A 14,303-nucleotide genomic window follows, 5' to 3' on the forward strand; every position below is an offset into this window, starting at 1 on the left:
TGTATTTGGAAACAGGGTCTTTGCAGATGTAATTAGTTGCCATGAGGTCATACTAAAGTAGGGTGAGTCCTAACCCAATATGACTGGTGACTTTATAAAAACAGAAGAGACACAAGAGACAGGCACAGACAGAAGGCCATGTGAAGACTGAAGCAGAGATTGGAGTTATGTTGCTAAAGCCAAGAAACACATGAGGCTACCAGAAGCTGGGAGAGACAAGAAAGGATCTTCCCTTAGAGCTTTTGGGAAGAACATGACCCTCCTGTCACCCTGAATTTGGATTTCTGGCTTCCAGAACTGTGAAACAACACATTTTCAGTTTCTTTAGCACATTTTTTGGTAATATGTTACTGTAGCCCTGGAAAACAAATGAAAATGGCGCCTTCCATAGTGTTCTACATAAGACTGATAGAAGAATTCCTAGACTGCATCAGAGCCAGACCCAGCCCAGAAGACTACCTCTGAAAGTGGCACAAAAGAAAGTATTTCCAGGAACTGTATAACTGTACTTTCAGACATCAGCCACAGGTATTGAGGGAACTAGAGAACTAGCCCAATGATCCTACTTTACTTTGAAGACAGTGTGTAGGAAAAGAAAGGCAACGAGTTCTGAAGTCAGAGAAGCTTGGGTTCAAGTCCTGACTCTGCTATTGCTAGATGTAGTACTCAGCGTTGTCTATACTATACCTCACAGGGATGTTGTGAGCATTAAATATGACTGGAGATGTGAAAAATTGGTGTAATGGCTTGAATTGTGTTCCCCAAAAATATTCGTCAACTTGGCTAGGCTATGATTCCCACTATTGTGTGATTGTCCAGGATTCTGTCATCTGATGTGATTTTCCTATGTGTTGTAAATCCTACCTCTATGATGTTAATGAGGCAGGATTAGAGGCAGTTATGTTAATGAGCAGGACTCAATCTAGAAGATTAGGCTGTATCTTGAGTCAATCTCTTTTGAGATATAAAAGAGAAGTAACCAGAGAGATATGATGACCTGATACCACCAAAAAATAAGAGCTAAGAAAAGAGCGCATCCTTTGGACCTGGGGTTCTTGCGCTGAGAAGCTCCTAGATCAGGGGAAGACTGATGACAAGGATCTTCCCCCAGAGCTGACAGAGACAGAAAGCCTTCCCCTGGAGCTGGCACCCTGAATTCGGAATTCTAGCCTATTGGACTGTGAGAGAATAAAATTCTGTTTGTTAAAGCCATCCACTTGTGGTATTTCTGTCATAGCAGTACTAGATAACTAAGACAAATGAGCTCATCAAAGAGCTTCCAGACTAACACAGACTAGGAAAAAGGCCTATTGATCTACTCCTGAAAATCAGCCAATGTGTATCACAACAGTCCGATCTGTGACCTATCACGGGAATTGTGCAGGACTGGGTGGCGTTTTGTTTTGTTGTGCAGGGGCTTGCCATGAATTGGGGCTGGTTAAACCCTGGTGGTGTAGTGGTTAAGAGCTATGGCTGCTAACCAAAAGGTTAGCAGTTCGAATTCAGCAGGTGCTCCGTGAAAACCCTAATGGGCAGTTCTACTCCGTCCTATAGGGTTGCTATGAGTCGGAATCGCCTTTTTTTTTTAGTTGATGGCAGCTAACAAAAACAACCAAAGATAATAACTATTGTAAGCAATAATGTATATAGATATATCATCCATGAAAGTTGCTAAGTAAATCCTGAAAATGTTTATAATAAATGAAATCTCACAAGGTTAATTAATGGTGGATTCTTGTTACATCATATATGAATACTGGAAAATATTTTACATGAAGGAGGCAGATTGCTAAACTTCAATATATCAGAAGTAGTAAAACATACATTGCATTCAAATTATATTGAACATAATTTGAAATTTTCTGTGTTGATTTTGAAAGCACATCTAGGTATTGCAAAACCTTAAGGTCATCATTTATCACAATTCCACAATTCTAGAAATATGCTTTGAGAAATTCTACTTAACAGAGACTCCCTAGTTCAGGAGGTAAATAAACTTTCTTAAAGGGCCAAATTGTGAATAATTTTAGGCTTTGTGGGCCATACTGTCTCTGTTGCAACTATTCAGCTCTGCTACTGTAGCTCCAAAGCAGCCATAAACAATATGTAAACCAATGAGTGTAGCTGCGTGCCAATAAAACTTTATTTACAAAATCACGCAGGTCTGTTTGCTGTGAATGGCTGACCTATGCTCTAGTTAACAAAAAGCTACTCTGGTTTTGTATTTTCATGTTTTCTTTCTCTTGCAGAAATTGGGTAAGAAGTACCAATAAGAAATATTATTTCTATGCTTCTTCAAATAGAAATAAATACAGAGAAAAACAAACCCCAAATACCATTTTATAACCTTTAATCTCTTACTTTGAGACTTGCTATGTTCTGGACAAGTTAAAAATACCTCTCCCCGATTAGTCACTCTCATCTAACTAGTAAGGCTAAATAAATGGATGCAATTCTTTAATGCATTGATGATGAAAATGTTATTCAACTTAGAAAATTCTTGGTTAAGTGAACACTAATTTAGATTTAGAGAAAAGAAAACAAAATCAATACCCTGAAATCCAATACACACACAACAACCTCTTTTTCAGTGTAGAAAACAATAAAGTCCAGCAATTAAATGCAATAATTTATTGAACCACAGGCAATACTTTGACTTTATGATACAAAATGCCTAATAAAAACCACAGATTCTTTATTGACTGATACATGCCTGTGTATTACTGACTTAGTCAGGTGTTCTCTGACACGAAATAAAGCCAACTAGCACCAAACTTGGACCATGTCTACATTTGAACAAGAGACACATTTATAGAACCATTATAATTTTCTGTTGCATTGGATTGGCCGTGCCCTGATTCTATGAAGCATTATTGTAAAGAATCATGCCTAGAGGCTCTTCTTTTTCTGCTAGTACATAATGGGCCACGGCTGGTCACTCTGAGCAAAATACATAGTAGGGACAGTTCAAAAGACATCTTTGTTCTCTCTCAGTTCAGGCAAAATCCAACCAGTAATTGAGTGAATAAATTAACACACAAGGAGACACATTATATTCTATTAGGCCAGCCTTGAGTAACATGAGTAGGATGGGGCAGAAAACAGCTACGCGTATTTAGTTCAGATGTTGTTATTTACTTTGAAGTGTCACAAATAAAGATAACCACAGACTAAAGAGTGTTAAATGACTAAAGAATCATGCTAAATACAGACTTGTTTCTGGCCTTGGGGGAACTGTGAATCCAAAGTTCGTATGAATCAATACACAGATAAGGTCTTTTACCCAAAATTGTCTTAGGCTGGGTTCTCTAGAGTTAGCAAAATCAGCTTAGTGTGTGTGTATATATATACACATATACATATTTTCACACACGTATGCATATATACACACACATATATATACACACACACATATATATACATATACATGGAAACCCTGGTGGCATAGTGGTTAAGTGCTATGGCTGTTAACCAAAACGTCGGCAGTTCGAGTCCACCAGGCTGCTCCTTGGAAACTCTATGGGGCAGTTCTACTCTGTCCTATAGGGTCACTGTGAGTCAGAATTGACTCGACGGCAATGGGTTTGGTTTTGGTTTATACGTACACACGTGTGTGTGTATATAAAGAGAGAAATTTCAAGGAAATGGCTCTCACAGCTGTGGAGGCCCATAACTGTGGGCCCAGCATCAGGCTGGAGGCTTCTGATCCATGTGATTGCAGGAGGTCACAAACCTAAAACCTGCAGGTCAGGCGGCAGGCTGTTGGCTCGTGTTCCAAAAACCGGAAGTGAGATGATGATGAGTCAGATGCAGGATGGAGAGAGGGTGAACTTTATCAGAACATCCACAGCGTCTGTGCTGTGATTCACCAATAGGGGCCTACCAAAGACTCCAAATAGCATCTTTATCTGCCACTGACACTTGAAGCACCATTGGATCAGCTGGATCATGTGAACCAAGAGGCACAGCAGCTTGCACGGCAGCCTGAACCTGTTGCAGAGCCTTCTCTTGTTCTGAGCCCCACTGAAATCTAGCAACTTTTCAAGTCACTTAATAAATAGGTCAGAGTAGCACACTCAGACGAGGGATATGTTGCCTCCAAAATCCAAAGAGGCTTACCAGGCCATGTGTCTTCTTTTTAATTGTATGAGGGGCCAAATGCAATAGCTTATCCTTCACTTTAGAAGGAATATCACAATGTGCCCCACACCACTGGTCCACTACAAATTTCACTGAGGTGGAAGGCACCTGAATTTTGTCAGGTTGATTTCCATCTTTCAACTCACAAATTATTTTACCAATTAAGTCTAGAGTCGTTGATACTTCTTCCTTACTAGATCCAATTAACCTGTCAACAATGTAAAGGACCAATGTGACATCTTGTAGAAGGGAAAAGTGATCAAGGTACCTGCAGACTAAATTATGACATAGAGTTGGAGAGTTGATACACCTCTGAGGTAAGACAGTGAAGGTGTATTTATGGCCTTGCCAGCTGAAGGCAAACTACTTCTGGTGGTCCTTCAAAACAGGGATGGAGAAAAAGGCATTAGTCAGATCAATAGCTGCATACCAGGTACCAGGAGATGTATTAATTTGCTCAAGCAATGAACCCACATCTGCAATAGCAGCTGTAATTAGAATCATCACCTGGTTAAGTTTATGACAATCCACTGTCATTCACCAAGATCCATCTGTTTTTTGCACAGGCCAAACAGGTGAGTTGTATAGCAATGTGGTGGGAATCACCACTCTTGCACCTTCAAGTCCTTGATGGTGGCAGTCATCTTTCCAATCCCTCCAGGAATGTGATGTTGCTTTTGGTTTGCTATTTTCCTAGGTAGAGGCAGTTCTAATGGCTTCCAATTGACTTTTCCTACCATAGTAGCCCTTACTTCACATGTCAGGAATCCAAGGTGGAGGTTCTACAAGTTGCTGGATATATCTACTCCGATTATGCATTCTGGAACTGAGGAAATCACTACAGGATGGGCCCTGGAACACACTGGCCCCATTGTGAGATGGTAGTGAGCTAAGACTCCATTAATAACCCGACCTCCATATGCCCCTACTCTGACTGGTGGGCTACAGTGATGTTTTGGGTCTCCTGGAATTAGTGTCAGTTCAGAGCTAGTGTCTAATAATCCCTGAAAAGTCTGATTATTTCCTCTTCCCCAGTGAACAGTCACTCTCATAAAAGGCCACAGATCCCTTTGGCGAAGGCTAGAAGACGGGTTAACAGTATAAATGTTTGGCAGTATAGTGAGATTCTTCCTTAAGGGGTCTTGACCTGTCCTTCATTCAGGAGTTGTGACTTTAACTGTAAACTGACTCAAGTCTGGGAATAAAATGAGGGGCCCCGACTCTCTATTCTGGCAATTCAAGTTAGACTGCCATTCACTTGACCTAAAATTCTTCCACTTGTCCACATTAAGTAAATAATATTTAGCAGATTTCCCATCTATTTTCACCCCTAGGGACACCAAGACTAAGTAGCCAATGCCATAAATCCATAGGAGTCAGATTATTCTGATTACTGCTTTGACTACACTGTCCATTACTGTAACCACATCCGCCTTGTCTTTGTTGATTAAGGGGGTCCAATCAGCCCCATTGTAGTTAAAACCCACTGCTGTTGAGTCGATTCCAACTCATAGTGACCCTACAGGACAGAGAACTGCCCCATAGAGTTTCCCAGGAGTGCCTGGTGGATTCGAACTGCCGACCTTTTGGTTAGCAGCTATAGCTCTTAACCACTATGCCACCAGGGTTTCCACTATTGTATTTAAAAAAAAAAAGAAATTTTATTTAAATTGTAGTCAGGTGTCTTAATTCAGTTAGGGTAGTTTCCACTGTCAAATCTGACTTACATAAAATAGAAATCACAGCAGTCTTCAGGGATGCTGGGGCTCCCTTCACAATTGTTTTCCTCACCATTGTGGCAAAAGGTGTGTCCTCTGGGCACTCCATGGCTGAATCTGTGGTTCCAACCTGATAATTCCATCCTAACATGCCAATCTCCCTAAGCCTTTGAATATCTTCTTCTACAGTATACTAGGGCAGGCCTGGCATTTCAACTTGATTTAGTGTAGGCCACCACTTAATCCACGCTTCAGTAAAGCAATCAAATAAACTATTAGATCCTTTTCTAACCTCTCAAGCTGAAACCTTGAATGAGGAATCTGTGCTTAATGGGCCCATATCAATAAACTCAGACTCATCTAACATCATGTTTCTTGCACCATTATCCCACACCCTTAATAGCCATTCCCACACATATTCCCCAGGTTTCTGTTTGTACATATTAGAACAGTCAAGCTGTTCTTTTGGAGTATAGCATACCTCCTCCTGGGTCACATTTTGTACTTTACCTCTTGGGGCTCATTGGGACTGAAGTCTAGTTATTGGTCTAGAGGCAAAAATGGGTGGTAGGGTGGGTCCTGAGGATATTCAGCAATGTCTTGTAAGGCATCTGCCTCAGACAATGCCCCCAAGAAACACCCCAGGTGCTGCCCCAAGTGATACTTCAGACAAAGGCTCTTCAGGAACAGCTCGGTTAATCTCACCAGATGGAGGCAGAAGGGATAATAGTTTTACCGGGGGAGGGGGGATGTCCCTTAGCAGACAAAGATGGAGTAATCTCTTCAGATGAGAGTAAGAGGGCTGGTTCTGTTGGCAGGAGTGATCCAACGTAATATTTAGGGGGGCTCAGTGTCCCCAACATCCTCATTATCTGCCCCTATGTCCCCAACCCATGTTTCAGGATCCCATTTCTTCCCATTCAATGTCCTCACTTTAATTTTAGACACCATTTGAGGTTGGGAATTCAACTAGCATTTTAATTCAGCCACAGAAAGACTCCGGGTTGGGTTCTATGGCAAAATCAGCTCTGTTTACTACAAGAAACAAGGCTTTCTTTCAGGGTGCAAGTGTCAACTTTCAGTTCTTGTATGTGGCACTTGAGCTGTGACTCTGAACCTTTCAGCTCATCCTTTTCTTTCACCACGTTTTCTAGTAAAAGTAGGACCAACCACCCAGCTTCCTCATGCTTCTAATTTTGACAAGATTGTAGAAAAGTACCAAATATGTAATCAGCGCCTTGTCTCTCACAAATATTTGATCCATTAGTGGTGATGTTTTGCATATTTCTATTTGCACCTCATGCCATGGATTAGCAATGCCCTCTTTACTACTGGAGGCAGAGTCATCAGTGCCTTTAAAACTAGCCAGACTTGAGAACCAATTCAGAAAACTCATCCTTACAATTTTATTCCTCTACTACCATTCTTGGTACCAGATGTCTTAGGCTGGGTTCTCTAGAGGAGCAAAACTAGTGAAGTCTCTCTCTCTATATATAGAAAGAGAAAAGATTTATTTCAAGAAAATGGTTCATGCAATTATGGAGATTAAAAAAAAAATTTTTTTTTTTTTTTAGATTAGCCAGTTCCAAATCCGTGGGTCAGGTGTCAAGCATCAGGCTCATGTGGTTGCAGGGGCTGAGGAACCCAAAATCAGCAGGTCAGACAGCAGGCTGCTGGCTCACTTCCCAAGAACAGGGAATCAGAGGATGACGAGTCAGATGCAAGACTGACAGAGGGCCAGCTTTGCCAGAACATCCATATATACTGGATGCAGGCCACACCCCTTTCAACTGATTGGCTGCTCTCATCAGATCACAAAATGGAGAATGATTATATAATATCTGCCTAACCACTGAGAATCACGGCCTAGCCAAGTTGACACTTAACCATCACACTGATGAAGAACTGCTATGGTGCATTTTTGCAAACCCAATTTTCTATATTTCCACTATCTTGTGTTTACTAGGTGCACTCAATAAGTAAGGAATGAGCTGACATTTTTATCAGCAGCAAAAACAAGCCATGGGACTTGAATAAATGCTCAGTGACAGCACAGCCATAGGTCAATGAGTGATCTCATTCTAGAAGTCATCACAGATACAAGTAAAACAAAGAGACCCAGGAAAATAGATATATAGCGGCTGACCTCTTGTTGCTGGAAGACGTCTGTGTATTTGCCCAGGCCCAGTTTGCTGAAGAGCTCAGGGAGGTCAGAGCCTTTGAAAGAGCTGTTGAGGTTACACCCATTGCTCCCTGTCAGTGAGGAAATGCAGTCCATGTAATTGCTACTGCTGAGATAGTGTTCCACTGAAAGGCAAAAGAGAGAGACAGGCTTGAAGTGTAAATGTCCACAGAGAACACAGTTTAATTAAAAGTTTTAATCACCTAAATAGTTCAGATTTCATTGTTCAGCTGAACAGAGCAGTAGCTGCAGAAATACAGCAACCCTTTACTGAAACACTGGCTTTTCATTAAGGAAATGCTGGTTATAGCTTTCAGGGAGGCGCTTGTCATTTAAAAGGTTACACTTGGGAGGCAGCAATTCAGCAACAGGGCCTCTGTAGTTAATAATCATTAATCATATTCTCCCTGAGCATTCAGAAACATTCACTCTCTTTATAATTGATTTGATGGGAATTAAATGAAGAATTAGAAGGAGGATCCCTGAGATACAATAAAGCTGTGGAAAGTTATTGTAAAGCCCAAGTTCCTTCTGGATGGCAGAATGGCTCTCTGTAACCACACTTGTGCTTTCCTGCAGTCAATGGAATTCTATGGTATTGCAACACATAAATCTCATTTCCTATAACAATACAATCGGGCAGGGAGTTCACAAAATAGAGCAATTCCAAAATTAAGAGCAATATATGGTGTGATAAGATTGATGTGGGAGTTCCTGCGTTTAATTTATAGCAGAAACTAATCTGTTCCTTGGGAAGAATTCTAAGACAGGAATGTGAAACTCTGGTTGATTCTGCAACTGATTTGTTGGGCAGGGGTTTCTCCACGGTGCCAGTGGTTTTCAGACCCAATGACACAGAAAGTTGGGTGGACTAGTGAACCATGCTGTGTACTTGACCAAATATTCAAATGTACTTCAAGAGAGGCTATGGAGCGAGTGGCCATCCAAGATACAACAATTGGTCTCTATTTGCTTGAAGCAGCAGTGGAAGGTGACCCAGGCATTGGAGAAGGAACTGGACTGCAGGTCTAACTGGCTCCATCCATGAACTACTCCCTCCTTACCCATGAAACCAGAAGAACTAGACGGGAACCAGCTACGGTTACAGAATGATTTGATCAAGGAAGCAACAGATGAATCCTGGTCAAAAGGGGAAATATGTAGAGCAGAATTTAAAGTTTTTATAGAATCCAGGCTTACTGGAACCTATTGAGACTGAGGGAACCTCCAAATCTATTGCTTTAAGAAAATCTTCAAACCATGAACCGAAATTATCCCCTGAAGTCATCTTTAAATGAAACAGCTATTTATCTAAATTAGTAAAGAATGTTCACCATGAGCACTGTGCTATTTTAAAGAATTATCTATATGAGATCAAACTGTCAAAGGTAACTCTAAAGCATAGAAGTTTAGGAAGTAGTGACTCTAAGTCCATGGTTGTGAAACAAGGTGAGTAGAGAGAGTGAGAACGGTGACACAACGTGAAGAATGTAACCAATGTATTGAGATATACATGTAGAAATTGATGAATGGGTGTATGTTCTGATGTATACCTTCACCAAAATTAAAATGAAAAAACAGAGAGTTCCCATGGAGGTTCTAGTAGAACTGTGCAGCCATTCCTCCCTCCCCAATCAGCAACTGGCTCTTGTCCGTGTGGGAATTGCAGAGTTATACTTCTATAACACCACAAACCAAATAAACAAATTCTAGGCTGATTATACTTAAAAGTATGACTAAAAGTCAAAGCTCACTTGATTTGTTTTGTTTACGCTTGGGGCTGCCAATAGAAGCTGTAAATTCACCATGACTTGCAGGTCCTATTCCATTTCGGTCTCTCCAATTATCACATTCGCTTCCACTTCCCAAGTGCTCACGACTGTTGGACCGGGAAAGAGACATTGATGAGCCCTGTAGGCAAAGCCAGAAAAGGAGATGTTTAATAAGGCTGGTTTGCTGGGGTGGGAGGAGAAAAGAATCCACATTAGAGCTCTGCCATTCACTTATGTTGCTAACGACTACACTTACCCACAAATGCTGAGTCTCAGGAACAGATATGAGGTACCTGCCTATAGCCTTTGTCCTCCAGTGCCAAGGCCACTTGATTGTATACACTGAGAAGTCTTTTTCCTTCATTATAAGGAGCTGATTACGAGGGTACCCAGCAGCATTCTGACAGCCCCTAGCATAAAGAATCCCCCCTATAAAATCGGGAAGAGTGGATGCTGAGATTCCTTCCCACTTTTGGTCAACACAAAGTAAATCTTCCATCTGGTATAGCAGAGATTCTCTGGCTTGCATCATGGAGGAGGACTGGGGAGCAGGTGAGCTAGACCAAATGCTTGCAACTGAGCTCCCAGGCTAAGAGAAGCGCAAGCACTCATATAACTAAATTAAATTTTGTACGAATTGCAAAATAAAAACACAAATTACAAATTTACTTTTAAAAATTTCCCCAAATCAAAATCAAAATAACATAAAACAGCTCCAAGTTTGTACTGAATATGTTTTTAACTCTTTTATTCACTTCATTATTTAACTACTATTTTACATTTGGGATCCCTGGTGGCGTAAAGGTTAAAAGCACGGCTGCTAATCAAAAGGTAGGCAGTTCAAATCCACCAGGCGGTCCTTGGAAACCCTATGGGGCAGTTCTACTCTGTCCTGTAGGGTTGCTATGAGTCAGAATCAACTCGACAGCAATGGGTCTGGTTTGGTTTTTATTTTACATTTACCCTACTTTGTATTAGGTAGAGTACTAAAGATTCTATAATGTCCAAAATTTTATGTTCATTGGATAATTCCAAGAAAATTTTTTACTATTCATTGTTGTTGTTAGCTGCCGTTGAGTTGGCCCCCCAACTCATGGAAACCCCATGCACAACAGAACAAAACACTGCCTGTTCCTGCACCATCCCTACAACCCCTGTGGATGGAACTACTGGGATCCACAATCTCTTAGCAGCATCACCACAAGTGACTCTGCCCTGCTTTAAACACTTCCCCTCTCCAGCATCATGACAGCATGCTCCCCAGGTGTGCTGTTTACCTTGCTGTATCCTTAGTAAGCTCTTTCTCCTCTTTGCCACCCTAAATATCAGATTACCCCAGGGTTTGGTCCTGGGGCTCCTCCTCTTCTCTCTACACATTCTCACTAAGTAATATCAACCTCTTTCAAAGTGTAATGGTGGCCAGTAACTCCCAAATTTCTACCTCCAGATTTGACTTCTCTGCTGAAATTGACATTCATAGTGCTGCCATTCTGACCCTTCCATTTTACTATCTAATAGGCATTTCAAACTTGTTCTTAGGTGCCGTCAAGTTGGTTCTGACTCATAGTGACCCTACGTACAACAGAACAAAACACTGCCTGGTCCTGTGCCATCCTCACCATGGTTGCTATGTTTGAGCCCATTTTTGCGGCCACCGTGTCAATCCAACTCATCCAGGTTCTCCCTCTTTTTTGATGACTCTCTACTTTAGCAAGCATGATGTCCTTTCAGGGACTGGTCCCTCCTGATATTCTGAGTGCCTTCCAACCTGAGGAGCTCATCTTCTGGCACTATACCAGACAATGTTTCATTGCTATTCATACGGTTTTCACTGGCCCATTTTTTCAGAAGTAATCTGCCAGGTCCTTCTTCCTAGTCTGTCTTAGTCTGGAAGCTCTGTTGAAACCTGTCTACCACGGCTGACCCTGTTGGTATTTGAAATACTGGTGGCAAAGATTCCAGTATTACAGCCACATGCAAGCCACAACAGTACAACAAACTGACAGATGCGTGGTGGGTTTTGTTTTTTTTTTTAATTTAGCAAGTCTGAAACTGAATTGATTACCTGTCCACATCAACTACCCCCAAACCTACTCCTCTCCCAGAATTCTTGAATCTCATTAAGTGATTCTATCATTCACAACAAGGCCCTAGATCCTTTATACGTCACCTTTTGCTATGGCCCCTCTTGGCTAAACCATTAGGAAGAACAGTATAAGGAAACTCTGGACAATGAATTCAAGTCCTTCCTTTGATACTTACTGGTCATAGCCTTAAGTAAGTCACTTAACCATTCTGGGCTCCTCTTCACTGGGAGTGTGTGAGTACTGAATGAACTTGTAGATGAAAATGTACCTTTTAACCCATAAATATTGTATGTGATATTACTAATATATTATGAGTTCATCATAATATTCTGAGATATTCCTTTAAATATAAAAAGTATATCTAGCTTGGATGTGCAGAAACACTTCCACCAACGAGGTCTTTATACACCACCTCATCTTTCTGCAAGCTTCAAGGTAAAGTTCTCCAATGAAAATAATAAACCAGTAAACCAGGTGGGATTGAGTCAGCTCTGACCTGTGGAGACCTCATGTGTGTCAGAACACAACTGTGCTCTCTAAGGTTTAAATGGCTGATTTTTCAGAAGTGGATCACCAGGCCCTTCTTCTGAAGCATCTCTGGGTAGACTTGAACCTCCAACCTTTCAGTCAGCAGCTGAACCCACTAACCATTTGCACTACCCCGAGTGTGGAAATAATAATAGCTGCTAAATGTTTCTGTGAACTTGCATGTTAAGCACTTGCTACCTTCTCCCATATAACTCTCACATCTACCCAAATGAGGAAACTGGCTCTGAGCAGTGAAGTCAGTTCCCCAAAGCTGTACCTCTGGCCAGTGGTAGCTGTCAGACCCCACAGTCTGTACACTTGACCCTACATTACTGAAATGTCCATCATCTTCAAACACCTGTAATACCATTGGTTTTAGAGAGCAGATCTAAATTAGCATTTCTAAAGCTAAACATCTCATTTTTGAAACCACAGAAGCACAAAAACACAGTCAACAATTTAATACTCCTCTCTGTCAAAAGCAAGGTTGGGCGAAATGGATGGCCATAGGGTGTATCAGCTGGAAAGTCTAAGTATCAGCACAGCAATTTTAAAGTCTCTGCTAACAAAAGATACTTATTTTCTCTCAAAGCTATAATGGCAGAAGGTGGAGCGCAGCTCCTACAACCTCAAAGTGGTCCCTACGTTCTAGCTTTAGGAGGTAACTAACTTCAATCTTAAACAGAGCCTATCAGGCTGCTACTGTAACTCTGACAATGAAATTCAGAGGAGAGCATTCCTTTTAGTATGTCCACAGGACTTTCTTTTTCACTTAATTCAGAGAGGCAAAGGAAAAAAACAGCATGTTTGCTTTTTGCCTTTCATCAACAGTGTGAGTTCTTACAAAGAAAATGGGTGGAGAACAGAAGGTCAATCTGCAAATGCTAGTTATTAGACTAACAATTATGAAACCCTTAATCAGTATTTGTTTTTCAGCCTACGGCGATCTGGTTGAACATTGTGATTCTTGGACTCAGCCTTTTCATCCAAGTTTGGGTTGGTATAGTCTCCCAGTGTCGTTTATGTGTCCATGTGCTCTCTCTAACCCCCACCTCAAAAGGCTTATAGCCAAAATCGGATACTCCCCAACTGCAAAGGCCCAGCTTCGGGAGTCACGTGTAGCCTGGCTGAGGAAGGAACCCTGGATCCCTCCTGCACGCGGTGAGGATGCCAGTTCTCAGTCTCACCCTGAGCAGTGCAGCCAACATCTGGGAAACATAAAGTTTTGGAGCTCTTGTTTGAGATACTTCCTGCTGTGTTCCTGGCACATCTGAACACACTGAATTTTTAACTCATATCTGAAAACCTGTTTTTGTTGAATATCTGCCTTTTCCCCCTACAGGGGCCCTGCTTGTGATACTTCTGGACAAAGGGGCTTTTTATAAATGTTTATGGAATATCACATCTGGCCTTTGCTTAGTCTCAGTCCAACTTTATCAATTATGACATCCTCCAACAAAAACATAGTTACTCAAATTTACATCTCCTTAACAGCTGATCAACCACTCCGAGAGGGGATAGATAAAAGACCGTAATATACAAAATTGCATCGATTTTGTAAAATACGGTTACAGAAACAGAAATAAAAACAAGTTACCACTAATTATTTTTCCTTATGTACATAAAGAATGGGGGAAAAAATGGTTGCCCTCTTTTAGGGAGAGAAGAGACAGGAAAAATGGGTGCAGCATGATTCTACAAACCTCGTAAGTGGTTGTCATTGTGGGTTTATAGGACACGTGATTGGCCCTTCTCAGCTCCTTGATAGTTTCAGCTGGCATGGATTTAGAAAATCCCAAGCCACTCCAGGTATTTGTGGGCGTTCTGACCTCAGTCACCACTGGCTTCTTCAACATAGCTTTGGAAAATAAAATAT

General features: G+C 41.3%; 1 protein-coding gene across 2 annotated transcripts in view; it reads right to left on the reverse strand.

Annotated features, from left to right (window-relative positions):
- Positions 1-14,303, reverse strand: part of BICC1 (BicC family RNA binding protein 1) — a 341,517-nt gene that overhangs the window by 10,627 nt on the left and 316,587 nt on the right. For both annotated transcript variants that reach the window (XM_049855570.1, XM_049855571.1), the window contains exons 17-19: positions 14,131-14,285; positions 9,795-9,951; positions 8,005-8,165 (exon numbers count right to left, since the gene is read on the reverse strand). In XM_049855570.1, coding sequence (XP_049711527.1) covers positions 8,005-8,165; positions 9,795-9,951; positions 14,131-14,285 — 473 coding nt within the window. The remainder of the gene's footprint in view (positions 1-8,004; positions 8,166-9,794; positions 9,952-14,130; positions 14,286-14,303) is intronic.

Source organism: Elephas maximus, chromosome 16 (assembly GCF_024166365.1).
Source record: "Elephas maximus indicus isolate mEleMax1 chromosome 16, mEleMax1 primary haplotype, whole genome shotgun sequence".
In the NCBI taxonomy this organism is placed as follows: domain Eukaryota; kingdom Metazoa; phylum Chordata; class Mammalia; order Proboscidea; family Elephantidae; genus Elephas; species Elephas maximus.